Source organism: Zosterops lateralis (genome assembly GCF_965231275.1).
Source record: "Zosterops lateralis genome assembly, chromosome: Z".
Taxonomy (NCBI): Eukaryota; Metazoa; Chordata; class Aves; order Passeriformes; family Zosteropidae; genus Zosterops; species Zosterops lateralis.
This window is the reverse complement of record NC_139800.1, coordinates 13,510,349-13,532,370: the sequence shown is the minus strand read 5'-3', so window position 1 is coordinate 13,532,370 and position 22,022 is coordinate 13,510,349. Positions and strand designations below refer to the sequence as shown.

At 35.0% G+C, this 22,022-nt stretch overlaps 1 protein-coding gene across 3 annotated transcripts in view; it reads right to left on the bottom strand.

The window, feature by feature from the left end:
* The window catches only part of ARL15 (ARF like GTPase 15), a 225,866-nt gene that overhangs the window by 111,884 nt on the left and 91,960 nt on the right, over nt 1-22,022 (bottom strand). For 2 of the 3 annotated variants that reach the window (XM_083883217.1, XM_083883218.1), the window contains one exon: nt 19,024-19,232. In XM_083883217.1, coding sequence (XP_083739343.1) covers nt 19,024-19,232 — 209 coding nt within the window. Of the gene's footprint in view, nt 1-10,132; nt 10,233-19,023; nt 19,233-22,022 lie in introns of those variants that run through there. The other variant, XM_083883219.1, reaches the window with a different exon arrangement.

The following is a 22,022-nucleotide window of genomic DNA, read 5'->3' as shown; positions in this document are numbered from 1 at the left end:
CTTGTATTTTCTAACAATAGCCTGCCAGCCTCAGAAACAGACTACAAGAGACATGTAGATTGGCCTCTCTAAAGCAAAACTTTGGATGCTATGTGTAAATATTATTTTCCTAGTGTTATGAAATACAAAAAAGCTGATATGGCCCTAAAATATAGTACTATAGTACAGGAAAACCTTGCAGGCTCCAGTACCAAGCACACAATTTAAAGAAGTAAAATTGAGTGATTAGAAGGGCTATATTGATCCATGCTTGCCATAGAAAACTATGATGATAACGTTTAATTTTGGAAATATTCCTCAGTGCCTGAAAGCTTATGAACAGAAAGCTTATGGTGGTGATAGCCATAATTCTTCGTTTGCAGGAATGGCAAGTATTCCATTAAATGTGTAGATAAGGCCAGGCTGGAGGGTGGCCTGGGCAACATGGGCTAGTGGCTAGCACTCCTGTCCAGATCAGGGGGCTTGGAACTGGGTGATCCTTACAGTCCCTTCCAACTCAGGCCATTCTATGATATCTAGAAATCCAAATTAGAATCAGACAGGTTTTAAATAATAAGGTGACAAAACCAAACTCTTTTTGAAAGTCTTTCAATAGCCAAGAATTAAACATTTGCTCAACAAGAATGGACTTCAATTTTCCTCTTATGAGAAAAAAATTTAGATTTTCAGAGTGGTTTTGAGTAAGATACTTATAAACATCCTGGTACTGAATAATCACATCTGTTCCAGGAAAAAAAAAAAAAAAAAAAAAAAAAAAAAAAAAAAGCTGCAGACAAGAAAACGTTTTACTATTTCTGAATGCTGCACAAAGCACCCATCTAATGAAGTCTGAAGATGCAAGAGGGACAACTGTGATAGTGGTTGTTAAGACTGATGTCCTAATCAGTCCTATCACTGTTGTAGAGAGAGGGTAGTTGTCCAGAGTCCAGTCAGCTGAAAAATGCTGTATTTGTGGAATCCTGTGGTGTTTTGCAGGATTTCTGGCAGATTTTTCCCATATTTCAATAGAACTACATCACCTTCTTGGTGAGCCTTTTGTGGAGCCCAAATAGCAATCTCCATAATAGGTACAAGGTTGTGACAAATTTCAAGTAGTAATACTTTATAGCAGTCCTTAACAAAACTCACACTGCCTTCTGAAATGCACCATTGGTCTAAATTAAGAACTAAGTAACTGATAAAGGAACATTTAAGTTCCACAGAAGAGACCTGGCATTCAGATTTACAGCTTTCTTTTCATGGGTAGAAAAATTCCGAATTTCATCAAAGCTTGCAAACAACTCCACTGAACAAGCTAGCTGACACTACCTTTTGCAGATTAATAAAAATTAAAGAGCTGTTATCTATTAGCAATTACATTCTGTATATTCATGCAAGTAGTCTGAATAATTGCCCCAAGAGTATGACTTAGGAATTCTGAAATAGAAACAATTTCTTTTTGCATACAAGATGAATTAATACTCCATTAAGAACATAAAGTCAAACAAAAGAAATGGAAACAACTGAAATAATCTAAACAGTGACAGGAAATTTTAAATCTCAGAGGTAAGGAGAACTATGGTCTTTGACTTATACATTAGCAAAATGACCATGGTTTATTTCTGCATTCTCTAACACCATAGCTGAACTGCCAAGGAGAAAAATGACCACACAAATAGAGAACATTAAATCAACATAGTTCTCAAAAACCATTAAATTCAGAGAATGACTCAATTGTTTCTAGGACAGACATTCTTCATATGAAAATTTGAATGTAATACTAATAATACATGGTACTGAAATGAATGAAGCACGCAGAGTAATTTCTTTACAACAGATAACTAATTAGAAGATGCTCTGTATTTTCTATGTCTAAGGAAACTCAATTACTACAATAAAAGAGAATATAAACTGATATAAAAAAATGAAAAACTTTTTCAAAGTGTCAATAAAGGTTTTGAATTACAATGTTGAAGTGTCAGAGAACATCACTACCTCTTTTAATTAATTTGCGGCTATTGCTCTCCAATAGGTTATCAAGTGATATAGTTATATAAGTACACTATAAACTGTTTTTTGAATATAAATTCAAAAATTAAACCCAAATTTAATTTTTAAAAAATTATTTTCAGATGCATAAAATAACCTAGTAAGTTTCAGCAGATTTTCCAGCATTTGATGTATTTTAGTCAACTAACATACTGACTGTCTGGCAGATAATCCTAAGCAGGGCAAGTCAACTCTTCTTTCATTGCCTAATCACAATACCCTGGAACCTTACCTTACCCTGGAATCTGAACCTTACCAAACACACACTGTATTCTCAAACACTCCTAGTTACCTGTTGCAGATTCTCAGAATACTTGAAATTGTGCTTTTCAAAAAACACAAGTTGAAATAATTGCAAAGCCAGGACCAGAAGACCATCATACTGGTTTATTGTTTAAATTATTTGCATTACTCCTACAGTGAGAGAAAACAATACTGTGACAACAACAGCAACATCTGTGTGGTGTGAGATTCTCTGAGACCACAGTTCTTATGACTGATACCACGTTTCCTTAATTTGTGTGTATCAGATTTTATGTATATAAAAGCACTGTGAAGCAGCTAAAAGCACTGTGAAGCAACCTGAATAACAACCACGTCAGAAATTGAGAAAATTAGAAGTATTCAATCATTAGAATGATAGCACCAGTTGGTGCTAGTAGTCTTGTTTTCTTTTGTTTGTCCAAACTTTTGCATTAAGCTCTTAATTCCTGTTAAGATATAAACTCTCATTGGAATCACTAATAATTAAAAGGCCATTAGCTTTGTGGTTGTATCTGATATGTCTACAGTGCTTAAATTACTGTAAAATTAATGGCAGACTGCTTCCATACCTCAGAGATGACAAGCAATTACATTGAAAGACTGACATGCTCCAATACTACACTATTACTTCAGTGAAACATGTAAGTACAGGGAGCAAGATGCATAAAAAAGACCCAGACATCCTCCCAGCTAAAAACCTTGAAGAAAGGTGCAGTGTAGTCACAGATGTAACTCCAGTCATCTCTGGTATAACAACTCATAACTGAGGTCTCTCTTTAATTCAGATTTTGCAAATATGAAATGGAAAATGGAGTAGAAAGAAAAGAACCACAATTACAAATCTGAACCTTACCAAGAAGGGCAGTTTTGCAAAATATTTTGTAGCCAACAAGCTAGATTTCTAGTCTCCCCTCTGGCATGCTTCTACCTTAGACAATAGTCAAGTTTCTCCTCTTTCATTTTATCTGATTCCTCCCTCCAACCCCTCTCTGTCTGAACAGTCTCTGGTTTAGGGCTCAGATACATATGCGACTTGTTCTGTCCTCAAATGCCAAAGCAAGATTCAGACCTATGCACATCCTGACCAATATTACACAGAAGAGGACTTAAACATCAGACCATGACTGAACTAAACTAAACTAAAAAAAAGAGGCCTTACATGCCTCACTGCCAGACATAGGAAACGTTTTAATTCTCTCTTACCTAGGTTCTACCAAAAGTAGAGCAGGTGCTATGCCATCATTTGAATGCAGTCCACCTCTACAGCATCCATCCCCCTGTACAGCGGTCAGGGATTGGTGATCTGATGCCTTTTACATGCACAAAAAACATCAGCCAAACTCTGAGCTTTACTATCCACAAGAGCAGACCCTTTGAGCTTTGACCCAGTTTGGTTATTAGCAGCCTGTAAGTATATTCATAACTAAACCCTGCTGTCAAGTAAATATCAACAAACCAACATGTAACAAAACAAAAACTTAATTCAATGTTCCTGATTTCAAAACAGGCAGTTCTTCAGTCAATAAACATTTCTCCTAATGCTACAAGTAAGTGAAAGGTGACTAACAGGCGAAAGACTTTTTAAATGTCTGGCAAGTTTGGAGAGCATTTGGAAGGAATAAACTTGCCAGAAACTGCTGGCAAGCACACTCCCTACAACAGCCAGCAATGGATATCCAAGCATGCATTTTTGCTTCCTTTCCCAGACACAGTATTACCACCCCCACCTTCTTATTTATGCAGGGAAAGGGTGGCATTATTGAATTTGTTTTCTTAGTTAAGCAAATTTTTTTCCTATTGCACAGAAGGAATTACTTCCAAAAGGAGAGGTAGCCAAATACATCTGGGGAACATTTTAAGCCCATTTTACAGGTACTAAAAACTGAATTGTCAGAGTCCATTGGCAGAATGTAGCACTCTACTTTTATGCAATACATTAGCTACTGCATTCCCAGTTTAGAACAGTTTGAGAGTTATACTTCTCAAATATAGCCCTAAAATGCAAATAATGGCTTCAGAGAAATATAAGAAGGCACGCCCATTTTCTTTAGAAAAAGAGCACCTGCAACTACTTTTATATTTTGCTTCCTCTGTTTTGCTAAACTTTCTGTTTGCACCCTATCCATGATGTGGATTAAATCATAACTGCTTCACACTATTAAGGATTTTACAGTGGATAACCCACAGGAAATGGACCTTAACCTGCAGGAAGGTTTTGCTGGAGGGTTTGTATCACGACATACAGATAAAAAGGAAAAACTTCTCATGCTGCATGCTATCTCCTAGATCAAAAGTTAAAATCTCTGTCTTAAAAAAAATGCTTTCTAAAAATGCAACTATGAACTGGGAAAAAAGAAATCCAAAAGTCTGCATTTGGCCATATCCCCTCTTCTTCTGTCAGCTGTCTTCCTGATGCAAGTACAATATTACCATCAAAAAATAGCTTAAATCATTTCATATAATACCTGGCAAGTTTATGTGAAAACGGTTTATGTTGCAGCAAACTTTTTGTGCTTTTTAGAAGTATTTCCAAGCACCAACCTGCAAAAGCTATTCACATCTTAAGGAAATCTAAGAAGAACATATGAAAATTTCCCTTTTCTTCAGATGAGTAATTAATATTTAATCTTCCAGAGCCTATGACTGTAGCAGTATCAATAATATACCCTTGGACTGGCTTTTTTTATAAGCCATACTTGAAATACTGCTCCAGTGTCTTGATTCCAAAACACACACCCACAAAAATTAGTCCAGCAAGATGACATTGGTCTCTTCCCACTGACCAAATGCTTTGTAATACGCAGATTGGCAGAGATGACTTAATTCAGACACACTGAGTAACTGAATAATTAAATCAAACAGAAGAGCTAATAAAGAGTGCACAGAGACTGCACAGACAACATTATTTAGGGAATGGAGAAAGTAAATGGAAAGAGAGTATACTAGTAAGGCTTAAATGTGCCTTGATTCAGTATTCTGATTTGTTAAACATTTTCCCATCATTTTATGCCCTAATAAGTTTCCATTGACTAACATGACCTAAAGCTACAGAGAAAGCTAGCTCAATGCAGAGTTTCCTAGAATGTATCTCCACCAAGTTGCTGCAACAAAATATCAGTTAAAATAATCGAGAAAATGGAAGCATGCATACCATAGCAATTTTTTTTAAAACTAGTCTTTGGGTATAGTAACAACTAAGCCACTTTGAACACCATGCTGTTTCAAAATAAACTAATCCTATTTCAAATTCTAATAATAAGTGAATTTTACAATGTGTTAAAAACAGGAGTGACATACTGTGAAATTACTTGAGAAATGCAGCACTGAATATAAAAATGTACTTTGTTACACACATTCAACTGTCACTTAAACCTCAGGTTATCAGGAGGTAAAACTATACCATATATTCACTGTAAACAAAAGATGACCAAGATAAACCAAAAATAATCTGGCACCACATATTAATACATAATCCAATACAAGTTAAAACCAAAAGTTAATGTTCAATGTGAACACTGAAGCCTGACATCGTGTTGTCTTCTCTTCCCTTCAACCAAGAAGAGACACTCCCTTAAATGTCAATGAAATTATTTGAATGATCAGTGGGAGCATAGCCCCTGAAGTCAGATAAGAAATATAGTCTTAATTATGGGTCAGCTCTTCTCAGCTGTTCAATTTTATGTATTTCTAACTGCAACAAGACATGAGGATCAAGACAACCACCTCTGTCTATGCAGTACAATGTAGAAGTTAACATAGTTGTATGACAATAGTGAAAATCTGACTTTTGACAGCCAACAGAAGTAATAATCAATTAGTGAAACTTCTGGTAGCAGACAGAAGAAAGTACCTTACCCCTAAGACCACCCATTTGTTTTATTACCTACTGCTACAATGCACAGTGATAATGTAGCTAAAAGGCTCCACTTCGATTTTCACTAAAGCCAGCCAGATCAGAAATAGCAATGACAAGAGTTTGCTATGAGTTAAAGACTATCAATGCAACTGATTATACTCTTCAACTCATGGGAGATTCAGGCCACTGCCAATTAAGTGAATGAAACAGAAGAGTACATGTAATTTCAGGAATAGGTAGATTCAACATTTTGTTCTTGCAGTCGCAAGGCAGCAAGCTGTCAAGTCCAATTCAAGTGTTCAGAAGCAAGCTTTATTATAAGGAAAAATAATTTTTTAGTACCAAAAGACCATTTTTGTGTGCGTCTGCATTTGCAAATGTAAATTTAAGATAAATCTATGCCTATTTCAATACTAATGACATGAAGATGAATGCTCACTCCACGAGAAACAATCAAGGATATGAGGGCAAAAAAGTATCATAACATGCTACAGAAGATTCAAAATCTACATTCATGGGCAAGTAGAGCTAAAATTTTATTTTTACATATATATGCGTATGTGTATGGATTTAATAAATACAAATAAAAATTATATATTATACAAACACGTGTACACATACACTCTACAGATCTCAAAATAAGCAGCACGGGCACATAATTAAGGGGTCCCCAGGGCTCATAAAGAAAGTGCAACGACCTTGTTAGTGTTTGGCCTTTCTTTCGCACCCAGTCTCATTGTAAAACAGTCAACCATGAAAGTACTTTAAAAAGCTGGTTTTCTTTTTATTTACAGCATGATTTTATAATGTACCATTCACGTTTCATAGAAGCTGGTACTTCTGTATATCTTTCTGCCAAATTCAACATGAACCACAAACTTTCTAATTTACAACTTTCAGAAATTTGAATGCTTTTGAATACCGGGATTTTCAACTTTGCAATTTAATGACAACCCTGTCTTTGGCCTTTCCTGACCTGTTGTGAAGTAAATCAGGCACACTAATGTGGGCTAACAAGTCTTTTTCACACTGTTCGATCACCCTGCATCTTTTTTCTCAGCAGACACCGCCTCTCTCCCACTCTCTGTCTAGCCATCCTCCCTCAAAGCAAACAAAATGGTCACTGTAACCCTGCATTACTGCTCATTAGATCACAGGTTAGTCAAGTGGAACTGCCTGAGGTTCCCAAAGGAGAGCTATACTTCAAAAATCTGTCCATGTCAAATGAAGAAAAAACCCCTGAGCGTGGGGTCACCCAGATCAATGATCAAAAGAGACTGAGAATAGTGGAGGGAAAAAAAGGGAAAAAAAAAAAAAAAAAGAAAAAAAAAAAGAGAGCCTTTTTTTTTTGTAAAAACACAGCCTTCTGTATAATAAATCAGAATAGAAAAGTACTAAGCTTCCCCCCAACTCTAACAACACTCTATTTTGGCTTTAAAATGTTTTTCTAGTTTTTCAGAAGATTTTATAAGAGTAAGAGTATCTTTAAAGTGCGAAGATTGAGGTGTCAATAAAATTCAAAATTACTTTAAGAAAATTAGCAAGAGGAATAATAATGAAAGATAATGGAAATTTTCTCTCCATCAAACAAATATTTCACTATTCCAAAATGAGTCAATATCCATTTTAACTCAATTATGACTTTAATTTAAACAAATCATATATTCTGAACTTCATGAGAAATTATACAGGTAGCATGTCAACAAAAAGGTAGTCAAGCAAAATTACATAGTCTGAACTCGTCTGGTACATGACAGATGTGCAGGCACGTGCAATACTTCAAGAATGTGCATTTCTTGTACCCTCTGTTCATCTTTTAAGTACATAGGGCAATTTTTATTAACAACCATAAAAACAAAAAACCCCAAATTGAATTTAAAAAAAGTTAACATACAGTAAAAATTTTAAATAAGAAATTTTGATTCACGGAACAGATCAATTTACTCAATGAAGAGCATTGACTGTTTAATAAGGTTCTGTGCAAACACAGATTACAGATATCACATGTATTAATATTGCTTATTCAAAATGAGTTATCTATTTCTAAAACAGCAAATATACACTGTGCCACTAACAAAGATGCTCTTGCAGCTAAAGGGACCTGATTGTTTCCTGCAATATTGGTGACAGGGCATCTTTTTGTTTACTGCTCTGAAAAGATTTCTTCTCCTGCTCTAGAGAGAGACTCAAATTTCACTCTCTTACTCCCTTTATCCTCAGCCATGAGTAAAGGCATAATTAGCAACAAGGAACAAAGGTAAACAAATTGGAACAGAATATCTGTAGTAGATTTTTAGTTAATATATGGTCTGTTGTAAAAGCATTACTGCAACAGAACAAAGCTATAAGAAATCAAAGGAAAGAAATCCTTAAAGTACTTCAATGTTTCATATCATGTAGTAAACAATTTCCTAGTATTTATTACCCAAGTAACATAAAAACCCAAATGAGACTGTAAATGATGTGATAATGCATTATGAAAAAATATTGAAAAAAAATTTACAGAATAAGCCTGTATTAACAGAGAGAACAACTTATTTTTAAATAAATAATGCAATTGTAGCAAATATTTAACGATATATGCAGTTATGCCAATTATCCACCTCTGTAGATGTGTGGATGAAACCAACAGTCTTTTCAGCAAAGCTCATTCACTAATGCAGGTTGGGTTTTTCGTTGGGGTGTTTTTATTATCAGTTTGCTAGATGCCTCATACATCTATTAATAGGCAATAGATACCTATTAATACTTGAAATGGAACTCTAGCATGCATTAACCTTAAAGATACCCACACATTAATACGGAGTCTTTACTTTTAAGATGGGATTAATACAGCACAGGCTTTCTGACCCTTGCAAATCTGCATCTAATCAGAATCTGAACAACTAAATACAACAGAAAAGGTCAGAAAAAAACCAAAGATATTGAGATATATGTAGTTATAGCAATGGATTATTCAATACACTGTAAAAACTCTGTTTTTGAAAACAATAGGGAAAAAATATAAGGATGATACGTGTAAATCTGAAAAATAAATGAAGACGTTCTCAAGTAAAAATGGCTTAAATTTGTCCTTTTTTAATATGTTATCTAGTTAATTTGTATGATCCTTTACAAAGCTCTTTTCTAGACTAACTCAAAATTTCAGGCTGTTCAGATTCTAACAGAAGTTACTGTTTCATGTCAGACTGCTGTAATAGATTTTCTAAACATTTAAACTATTTTGAGAAAACATTTATGCTTATAAAGATTCCAGCATGACTAATGATATGCTGCAGTATCAACAAATCATCATTAGAATAATGTCGTTATATTCAAAACCCTGCTTCTAGTCTTATGAAGACGATTGTTCCCAGATGCTAAAGTGGATAATTCATGTTTCTTCAGAAGCATGTCGGCATCTGGTGCTGAATCACTGCAAGAAGCGGATGGGAAAATGGTTTCCTCTTTTTGAACCAAATGTCATTATGCACTGAACAGAAGTGGTTTCTGAGGAAATAATGGACACTTCTCTCAGCCTATATTGCTATAGAAGAAGGCCTTTAATGGCTCCAATTTTCTTTAAGTAAAAACTCATAGTGCTGCATCCTCATCGTCCCTGAACTGTGGGGCCCTTCACTACTTTTGAATTTGCAGAATTCCATTCCATTCTTCATTTTCGTTTGAACCTCAGAATGCTCTCTACTCATGTCCTCCGCTTCTCTGCCAGTAAAGTCTTTGGAAGTAACAAGCAAAGAGGCACATGAGACTTGTCAGCAGTCCCTTTCCCTTTCTCCTGTTACTCCTTCTCTCAGGTTCATTCCATTCGCAAAAACAGCAGTATCCTATTCTAGCAACCAAGCTCATAACAATCTCTGATTTTTGTATTCCACCACACCCAGAGAGCATCCAACATTTTTCCAGGAGCGTAATGACTTGAAAGAATCCCAGGGTAAAAAAAAGGTGTTCAAAACTGAGAATGGATAGGAAGGAATTTAATCTCACCTTACAGTAGTAATATGTGTTTCCTTCCTGGCCTTTGACAATTGTAGCATTGTTCCAGTAACATCCAGAACACTGATGCAAAGACGACCCTTTCCATGTCCTGTCACATGGGAACACATCATTGTTTCATGATTTCTTACATACGTGCCAACATCCTCATCTCCAGAGGTTTATGGTTTGTTTTCACCCATAGGAATTTTACACTCAAACATCGAAAGAAGAACCAGCCTCTGATGGGCCAACGATACATCTGTTTTCAGCTTTGCTTTCCCTAATGTTGCAGCTCATATTCAAGAGAAATTCTTCTCATGCGTCTTCAGAAATGTTGAGTTTGATAAGGAACAGAAAGCCTTCCATGCTCAGGGTGAGCTCTGAGCACCTCCTATTTGATGCAGGTTTTAAGAAACTCTGCATACACATATTTCCAGCAAGGTCTTCAGGGTGCTGGTAATTACAGACAATAATAACCTATGCTGTGTCACAGTGCAGGTAGTAGTGATGCAGCTGAAATTTTTTTACTTTGTGGTACATAATTAAAATTCAACTTGAAATACTTACATAGATATAAAATTAATAGATTTTTCTCTTGTTGTGGTTATTGTCAACCTTCCCTGACATGACCAATAAAGATGCTCATAATGATTTCCCATGTGCATGAGTGTCTAATTCCTGCAGAATGGACTGTGGCCAGAAATTAATTTCATACATTAAATGCCTGCTCTAATGGAATGAAGATTATGTGAAGTTGAAAAAATTTATTTTAAATCAACTTGAAAAACATTTCTTTTAAAATTTACTTCTGTTATATTGAGTACCAAATAGAAATTATGCAGTTCAACTACAAAATATGACTTTTTCCTTGCTAAATACAAGGTTCACAGTATATTTAACTTGTCTTTAATCAGCAAACTTATTTTAGCACTAAAAAGAAAAATAGCAGGATAAGTCCTCATCTTTTAAAAAGTGGCAGCTTGTATTACTGAACTCAAGGTTTCATTCTAATACATTTACATACATATATCTATATAAGATGGGTGTTTGAAAGAAAAACACATACTAAGTCACTTTTACAATAGAAGAGTTTTCACAAATTTGATCCAATGCATTACTAAATACTTTTCCATTCTTTTTCAACTGATCTTGAGACCATTTTTGCTAAAATGGTAGAGTTATATTTGGAAAGTAGTTAAATAGCCACTATTTAGTTCCATGTGTAATAGTTATTAATTCTGAAAGAAATTCATCTTCTCTTGTTAATGTAAGATGTCACTAACAGTAACTAAATTTTTGAGCATTCAAGAATTCCCCAGAACAGCAGTATCACAGACATAGAGGCTCAAAAGGGTCATAATGATTGTGTGGTCAGATTTGTATCCAACAGGCCTCAGGATTTCATTTAATTCTCTACTAAAGCACGTCAACTTTTTACCAAGCTAAAAAGGTTTCAGAAAGAACTTTAAAAAGCTGTGCTCTTCTCTAAGTCTTTACTGAATATCACATATGCATTTGTAAGCATACAAATATTTATAAAAAACATTTACTGAAATATGCATATAGACTTGTATCCAAATGCATTTTAAACTTTCTTTCATAAATTTACTTTTTCTTTGTAGAAACTATGCTATATCTTTACAGTCATTGTGTTTAGTTTTGCAAGTGCAGCCAACTCCTCTCTTTGAATGACATTTTCCCTCTCCTTTCTTCGTCTGGATGCCAACAAAGATACTAAATTTTCAAAGCACATAGTGAAAATAAATGCTCCTTTCCTATCTCCCTCGTAAGTCCAGTAAAAGTAATTGCACAACTACTCTAGAACATTAGTTTTTAAGTAAGAGGGAAAAATTATTTTCCAGTATTTCCTGTATAATCTTCCTTTATTGTGGTTCACTGCAGGGGGATAAGCAAAAAAAGCATTAGAAGTAACGTGGTAGATAGAAGGGTCCAACTCTCATTGGATTTTAGAGTCCCACACCTCCAACCTTCCACATCAGCTCTAGTTTTACACCTTCCTCCCAACTCTTGTTTGTGCCTGTACACCAATTATCCAATTGTCTTCTCATCTGAGTTTATTTAAAAATAAGACCTTGAGAAAGGATGGTAGTTAGGTAATTTTAGGTCCAAAGCAGTTCATCATATGGTTGTACAGCCAGACTGTCACACCTGAAAGATGGGAGAGGCAATGAAGCCAGCAAGCAAACCAGTACTGCTGATGAAATAAATACTCAAAGTACACAGCATCTATCTACATATAAAGCAACCATTTGAAGACCCAAATAGTGCTATAAAAATTCATGTCTGATGTTCAAAACTATATACAGCAATACTCTTAAAATTCTACCCCAAGACATGCAGCTTCTTTTTTTGCAGACGTGTACTGGGCACCATTTGCTAAAAAGGGCCATTAAATAGATTTATTTCTCTAAATATTTTCATGTTGTGAAATAAGTGTATGGGGATATTACTTCTGTGTCTTAGCTACCCTACTCCTACTCTTTATCTCCTTGTACATTGTGTAATACGTGGACATTTGCAGGTGTGCCCAAGCATTTGTTTTGGTATCTTCAGGAACACCATCCCAAACAGAGTTTCTAAGGGCAGTCTTTGAACTCATTTCCTTGCAGACTTACATGTTTTTCAAGAGCTCAACAAGGAATTCACTATTCAGAGAGATACTTTTCTTTGTTAAGTTTTTGTTTCTTTGTTCCACATACACTGGGACAGCAATATTAAACTATAGTAAGTCATATTATTCACCAAAATATTATCAACTATACCAATTCATCTTTTTATCTAATGAATAAATATATTGACGATTTTATCTGTTATGGATTTATTTTAAAACTTGATTGAAACACAAATCCATGTAAAGAAAAGATGTGGTTACTGCTTGGATTAAGTCCTGCAACTGTATGAAATTCCTTGTTCACATTTAGCTAGGATATGAATGTACTCAGATTTATTTATATTGCTCATCTTTTTATATTGCATTTTTAGATATGATTTTTATTATAGGATCATTTTATATCTAAATCATTTTCCTAATAAGCATGAAGAAAATTTTAATCAGAATGGAAGTTCATATGAGAAATGCAAATAGGAGTTACTTCTGCATTGTTCTAAACAGGGAAAAACTAATATTGTCTAAACACCAGTTTAATAATCTCCTCTCCTGCAAATGTGCTCATAACTGAAGTCTGACAAATAACTCTTCTGTTCCCTCAAAGGCCACAGTTGTGAAGGAAGCAGCCAATACTCAAAATAGCAGAGTCCAGCTCCAAAACAATCTTCAAATATCAGGGGATACACCTTGGACGAATAGAAGTATTTGCAGTGAGGGGATTGCAAATATTAAGGTCACTAAGGTCACTATGATCTCAAAAACAGGGTAGGAATCTATATTTTGGCTATTTACTGCAGTAATCTGAAGATAAATCATCTCAGAAACAGTTTCTTGAGGAACCAAAAATCTGTCCCTGATTTAACTTTGCTCTGCATGTCCCTGTCACAAATACACAGATTTGCAACAGCTGGTCTGAAAACTCAGATTTCAGAGGCTTGATCAGGGTGAGGATGGGACAGACCACAGAGAAAACTTTCATTTTCACTCTTGGTTGTAGGCTGGTTTTGCAGTATCTGCTCCTGGAGAAAACATTTGCTCAAAACTGTTAGCTAAGATACTGCATACTCTCTGAAGCTAAATCTCTTTAGGTGTCACTGTTCCATGCAGTTTTTCAGATTGCTAGTAATGACATCTATAACTCATACACTGAAAGGGTTTCCAAAGAGAAACCATTTTCTCCTAACTAGCAGAAACCACAAACAGCATGAATTATGGGGGAAAAGTACAAAGACATTGGGAATATAAAGGAGTGATTACATCCTGGAATTGAGCCTGCCATATGCAGCCAACTTAGACCATTGGCAGACCCAGAAAGCCCAGTTTGCAGCGTGCTCCAAATCCCCACCACCAGTAACACCCTCCACAGATGTTGGCAAACCTGAGCATTCTCCTGCAATGGTTATTTAGCTTTAAGATATTTAAGGTCTCAAGAAGACATTGCTTGTCTACAAAATTATTTCTAGACATAAACAACAGAGAAGAAACCGGTAGAGTAAGAGATAAAAGCTCTCACAGCACTAAGATGGCTCTTTTCATAAGGAGAGTCACCTTTGACTATTCTGCTAGTAGAAAACCCAGTTAAACACTGTCAGTGATTCAAAATCCATACATTCTCAAAAATATAAATACATCACAATCTATTTAAATACGCAACAAACTTTTCACACTCACTTTTGAAAAAACTGTTTGCATTTTAAAATATTTTTTTAAATCTTGCTCAAAGTAAACAAGCAAAATCAAAATGAGTCTCCTACAGCGTTTCACCCCCCCCCATCAACTGAACTTTAAAGTAAGGTCCTGTATGTAAGAATAAAATCCAGCACTTGTGATCAGCAAAAGCTTTCCACACTATTCTTTTCCTGACAGCTATATTCGAAACAACACTATAATCTTAAAATAGGCTGAGAATACCTTGATTTACTATTAACTAGTAAGTCTATATTAAAAAGTTCTAGCTTTTTTTTTTAATGGGAATTTAGAACAGATCTTCAATGACTTCTCCTGTTGCTAGTGGTCATCAATTTAAATATATGGAAGAAATTTATTAGTTGCCTGAATTATTGGATAACTGAAGAAAAACCCACCAACAGGTTATATTCTATGAATGTCTTCACATATATGGTCTTAGAATAGAATAGTTCAAATGGAGTGGACCTACACTGATCATCTAATGATCACCTACAGTCTTAAAAAGAGCCTTAAATATAAAGATAGGAAGACCCTAAAGTCAGCACACTGCCAAACAAGTATCTACTTCACCAGTGAACTGGAAAAACTAGTTCAATTTGATTCCTCCTTTGGTCAGTCCTATATGGCTTCCAGGAGTCCTGAACAGATTCAGAAAAACATTCAGAATAGCCTGCTCCTAAAATATAGTGGCTACGGATAACTTCCAACATATGCAGGTCCGAAATATTGCTGTGACCTGGGAAAAAAGTGTCTCTCTTTGCACACTGGTTCGACTGACAAGAATGCACTGCAATATCCAGTTTCTGATACTCATACACAAAGCAGCATTCCAAAATAAAAATTGGTAAAAGTTGATAATCACAGTAATGCCTGCTCCCTTTTAAAGCAATTTGAAGCACTTTTTATCACCATAACTCTCCTCCAATATTTTAAGTCTGTTAGAGAAAACTGACTAATCAAAACCAGTTTTGATAATCAAAAGTATTTCTGTGTGGAAAAGCAAAGGCACATTCTGTCAGGAAGTTACTTATTTTTAAAAAACATATTATTAGGTAAATCGTTTTGGAACTGTACCCTCTATTTTGGAAACCATGACCGATCTGATATGCCACCACCTTCCCTCATATGCTGAGTAACTACATTTATTTTTCATTTGTAAAAGTTTTTATTTGCTATTTCATGAGGTTTCCAAAACTAGAGTCAGAACTGACTTATATATGATTAATTCTTCATTACTATAATTTTAATCTAAAATAAGGTTATTCTGGAGCAAATCTATTGAAACAATTGTATCAGTTTTACGGACTCATTAATATATGTAGTCTTTATTTCAACATGGCTCAGTTGAAATCATTTAGCAGATATTGGAAAACATCTGAATTAGTGCTATTTTCACAGGAAAACCAAAATAAATTACAAATATCTTTGAAATGGGAAGATAGAATAACTACCATAGAAGTCTAACATAAGAGAAACATGAGGGATATCTTCATTTATACTTTCTACAGTGAAATGCCATGCCAAGTTTACTTTCTTGATTTCATTTTAAAGTCAAAATATAACTAGGAAACAGCTAACCAGCAACAGAACTCAGGGGGAAAAAGAATTACATTTACTGATTAGTATTTCAGTTTGGCTTCTCCTGTAATTTTCCCTGGTCACTTCAGTAATATAAAGTATATTCTGCAAAATGAATTAGGTTAAATTGCATTTCATAAACTAAGTAAGTTATTTGGATATTTTTGCAAGTATCTATTATAGCTGTGAATTGAACTATTCATGACATTTCTTATTACTTACAACATGTAGATTCTATAGTATCATTTCTACCTAAGCAATGCACGAAGAAACCACATTAAATAAAGTACATTTTGAAAAACTGAAGCAACTGCACTTCCCAACAAAAAATATAACTAACATCTGTTGCAGAAACTGCTTGGCACTTACACAGTTTTGTGAAGAATTTTTGTTGTAGATAAATATTTTTCTACATTTCCTATAATGCACCACTCAACTCAGACATTTTCCTTAATTATACTCCAAGGAGTCCTTTCATATCCATTAAAGACAGGCAATTTGTTGCGTAAAAGAATGCATACATATTTTTAAATTTCAACTGTGATTCATCTATCTTCTAACACATGAAAAAATCAAGAAAATATCTATAATTAATAGACTGAGTTCTGCAAAAATGTCTAATAAAACTCTCAATGCTCAACATATTATATTTGTTACATACTTTAATATGTTGATTTTATATAAGCAATGGTCTTACGATTCATCATTTTACTTCCATTTCACATCTCAGTAATGAGGACAATAGCACAGCAAAGCCTTTAGGAAAGTTTTAACTGGTCAAAATGACCGAAGAAGGCTTCTACTTTGTAAATACAGGAAACACAGATCTTTTTTTTCAGGAACAATGTAACAATTTTGTGACATTTTCTTTGTCTCTCTTTTTTAATTTCCCTTTTCTTCCGCCTTTTTCTTTTAATTCCGCTTTCCACTACTCTTAATTAAAGAACTTCATAATCACTGAGCTCTTGATACAGTGTGGTTTTTTTTCCTGAACATATGCATGTGCTGTGCACATTTAACAAAACTGTTGTATTCGGCATTTCGTACACACTCACATTAGCAATCAAGACTCGTCTGCTATGATAATAAATGGTAAGATTATTTTTTAAAAAAGCATGCAGTAGAAACCCATTTAAATGCTATTGTAAGCATACAGAGATCTATCACCCTACTGAGATTTCAAGGAACTGGTAATGAAGAATGAGGTGAAAATGAGGGTACTGCCAATAAAAGAAAAGAAATGCTAACTCTAAATACACAAAAAATTCAGTTCAGGCCCAAAAGTCTATCCACAAGGGCTCAGCTGCAAAATGAGAGTTGCAAGTATAATTTGCTATAAAGCAAACCAACTGGCATTGCATTCATTATTAATTTGAAATTGGACAAAGAATATTTCCTAAATTTTATTTGCTATCAAAAACTTCATTTAATATTGAACTAAATTTGGCCACTTTAAAAACAAAAAATATAGTAAAATAAGAAATACTTAAATCATGTAAGAAACAGCCCTTCTGTCGATGAAAAATGTGATCTGTATTGCTCTATGAAAAAGTTAAAGCCAAGGCACGTAAACTATACTTGGATGATAAAATCAAATCAGTTTTGTCTCAGGATATTGTCTTTTTTTTTAAGTGGGAGGTTTAGGACTGCATGCTTTGTTTTTATGCTGTAGAATAAAGTAGGCCAAATTATTAAACTTATATATCAAAATCGATATTACATTTCTTTTAAATATTCATTACTTATTTCTAAGTCTGTTTTTATATGAACACGATCTAGAACTTTTAGGTTCTATCCGTGCATAATTTTTGTTTACGTTTTTATGTAACTTGATATATTAAATCCAAATTCCATTTTTTTTCCTTTTTATTAAGAATGAATTCTGAGAGAAAAGGACCAACAATTTGAAAAAATACTTTACCATGTAGTTTACATAGCTGTCACAATCTCTTCTTAAAAAAACTGCTATACTCCAGTCACATTTACACCACTTCCTAACATGTAATAAGCTGAATTTCTTTTGACTCAGACAGGAGACATAAGTAGCAATAAAGAAGTAAAGGCTGTATGTTCAACTATACAGTACTAAGAGCAGCTATTCTACAGATCAGTTTGTTTAAAGTTTAAAACTTTATATTTCAGAAAAAGAAAATCTAAGAAAGAATCAGCTTAAATACAAAGCAGCAACACAGTAAGGTGCTGAAACAGCTTTCACTCTGCTGTACTCATAGAACAAACGGATTTCACACATAAATCTTTAGGAGAAGGAGTCCTTTAAATGACATTTATGAACAGAATGACACAACCAGATTTTAACTTCTTCCTACAATTTCAGAAGTAATTTTCAGCATTTCCTCAAATGTATCTGACATGATAGGAATGTAGACAAGACAAATTTCTCAGAAACTAAAGAGCAAAAGGTACACTGAATAGAACATTTACATAATTTACTGTGTGATAGCTCGAAATTAGACAAAAACATTACTCCTTGGAACAGGAAGATCAGAACCAGTTAAGGACTTCAGAACAGGAATTGAAACTCTGACCTCACATCAGCACACAGCAGTTCAGAAAAAAGCTTTTACATAAAAAAGACAATGTATGGCCGTAACGTATTGCTTTAAGCAGTTGAAAAGAATGGAGTAATGGAATAGTGCAAAATTAAAACTAATAGCAAATAAAAACCCAAGCTAAACAAAAAAATCACTGTCCCAGCAGCTTTTCATAAGAGTAGTTCTAAAAACATCTTTTCTCCCTTAAGCAAAATATGGTGAAAGCAGAAGATCTGCTTGTATCCAAGTATTACTTGTCTGTTTTCCAGAACAACTAAGCCTGTATAGAGTGCAGTGGACTAAGATTTTAGGGATTGGGACTGTTCCTGGTCTGCGTACTTACAGTAAAGAAGAAACTGAGGCCAGCCCTTAACCAGGGTAGTAAGTGACAGTGGATCACTGGTGTGCAGAAAGCAAATACAAACAGGCAAGAAGCTGCCACATTAACATACCTCTTGTACTGAGCGAGCTGCTGGCTTGTCTTGGTGATTGGCCAATATTAAAAACGGCAAAGTACATAACTGTGGGTGCTGGAGAGCAGAATGCAGCTCATTCCTAGCAGTTTCTAGATCATCTTCAGAGGAGGCGCTGTCTAGTACAAATATTACCCCTTGGGATCCTTGGTAGTAACGACTCCAGTATTTCCTGATATTGTCAGCTCCTTTCAAGACAATAATGAGAACTAATTAAAACAAGAATAGTTTAACAAATGTAGCACTTGTAAATGAAAATAAACCATCTACTTATGATCAAAACAATTAACAAAATTAACTAAATTTCCTCTCTTAATCATCATTAAAAGAATGAAAAGGGAAAAAAAGCAATAAAAAATCCAACATACACACACACACACACACACCAATGTCAAATTAACATTGTCTAAATAAGGAAGGCAGTTGATTCAATGCAGCCTTCTTCCATTAAAGCTTCTGCTTTATTAATGAGTACTGGTAGAACTACCATGCTTACAGTACCAGACAGCCTTATCCTTTACCTTCTCACTGGAATATCTTGGCACTAATACCTAAACCTTCACTCATTCTTTTTCACTTTGCCCTGCAGCTCCTTGTCATAACCTGCAGCTTCTGTCATGGCAGTTGCTCATTTCTGATAAGGTCTTCCAGTTCATCTCCAAACCATCAGGCAACCACTTCATAATTGGGGAAAAAAGGTGTCAGGAAAGCCTATTAAAGTAATTAGATACTTAATGAGGAGAATGATGATACAATAGTGAGTTGAACAGTGAATGAGGAGCTAGGGTGACAACATGCAAAGGCATTTAGTTTAACTACTTTTGCTCTGTCAACCACACTAAGGATTCTGGAAGAGCCCAAGAGCAGACACATGAGTGACTGTACAGGCTTATATGCCACAGTAATTTTTAGGACACAGTTCAGCAGCACTCAGCCATCTCAACAGAAGCCAAGCACTAAGGTTATCAACAGAAAGCTTTTGTCTCCCCTGGAGAGCAGCATATGTTGTAGCAATGAGGTAGGAAAAAAAAAATTGTATTTGACAGCTGTCAAGCTATCTAAACTACGATTTGGATATGGGCTATTCTTTGTACGTCTGGATCTGGCACTACACTCATGGGGACAAACACTAAACAGTGAACAGCAGTAGCAATAGTCTAGTAGAAAACTTGACATGTCTGCCAGACAGTGACTTGCAGAAATGTGTGGAAGCTACCTTTTATAGACACTTTTCTTATTTTGAGACAGGGAGAAGTGAACTTCCAAATATACACAAGAACCAAGAGCTGAAAATAATAAAATTCTACTTTTCAGTGAAACAAAATGACACAAAATTTCTGAGCAATATAACGAGATTTTAATGCAATGTAATGACCAAATAATTGATAAAATATTAATTTAATTTACACACTGTGCAACAAAAAAGACAGTCGCTAAAGAAATGTGAAAGAAGACATTTGCTTCATCAAATTTAGGTATGCAACTCAAGAGTATTCAAATTTCACCTAATGGAGTCTTGTCTTTTTACTAGTCACATTGGAACCCTGAAATACTTTGTTTCTGTATCTCCACCCAGCACAAGCTGTCAACACACAAACACACACACTTTTTCCAACAGAGAACACTGAAATCATACCCAATCTTTTTTTTTCTAAAAGAGACCTACAGAGTTGACTACTGGAAGGCAAACGGTCACGGGACTTAGTGAAGACCTTGCTTAATCTCTTTGCTAATCTAACCAGACTTAAAATAACAATGCACAAATAGGATGGATGTTTTATTTATTTTATCATTAAGATCACAAGATTAATATATATATACAGAAGAGAGACTGCATTGAAAGCTAATTCCATGCTTCCGTAGCACACGAATATCTGTCAACTGTACTTGCAAAGAACTTTATAGCATCTGTTAGATGCCCCAGTTTTTCCAAACAGCTGTCTGCTTCAGAACCAAGTAGAGCAAGCTGCCAGAGGGACACTATTTACATAGCCACACACAGTAGTGTTGCAGGCATCTGAAGTATCACATTACTTTAAAAACTAGTAGAGAATCAATTTCGATGAACTTAAAGACCAAGACCATGATCAGTTCTTTGAAACTTTTTTTTTTTTCCCTAGCAACATAACATCTGTCTTATTTGCTCTAAGCATCAGTCAGCTACTTTTCAATCACATGTCACTGGTAGAATCTGAGTCTTATCTTTGTAACCATACTCATCCTAAAAAGAAAATCTGCAGTAAACAGCAGAGCATTTGACCTCTTGTATCCAAGCACTTGGAGGAAAGCAGCTCATGGATCCCTACATGGGACATTGAAGCCAGAAAAGGAGTATGCTGATTTGCTGACCGTAAGGTCCTGTCTTTTTGGTTCATGTTCTTTAGCAGCTCAACTTTGTTCCTCCATGCCAGCTGTCCCAAACGAACCACCACCAAAATATAGTAGTCCTTTTCTCTCTAGCCCTGGTCAGTCACCATGGCATAATCATAAGAACCAACTTACAATGTCCCATGAAACTTGGTATTTTCTTTGGGATCTTCCATTACTCTAATGACACACCCTGAAATTGCTCACCCTTCAACTCTGAGGAAATCACCTGAGGTTTAAGAATAAAAATAATTTGCACTAAGCAGACAAGAAAAAAGACTGATAAAGCATGTACCTTCAAACCATTTTTCTGGCAAATGCACTTGAAAAATAATTCTTGGCATCAATAAGCTATCAGCAGCTGGAAGTCAAAATTTCTACAAGACAAATAACATGATATTCTTTTGCCTTAACTCTTCATATCCAGGGAACAGAATCTGCTGTCAGCTTCTTTCCTTAGAGCAGTGGAGAAGAGTTATCTGGGGCAGGAAACACTTGCCTATGTGTTTCAGCCATTCACACTTTGTGGTGTACAAACACCTTAGAAAGCAAGCAGTTGTTTAGCAAAACTATCTTAGTAATTTATTTTTTCATCTATTTGAAAAGTTTCA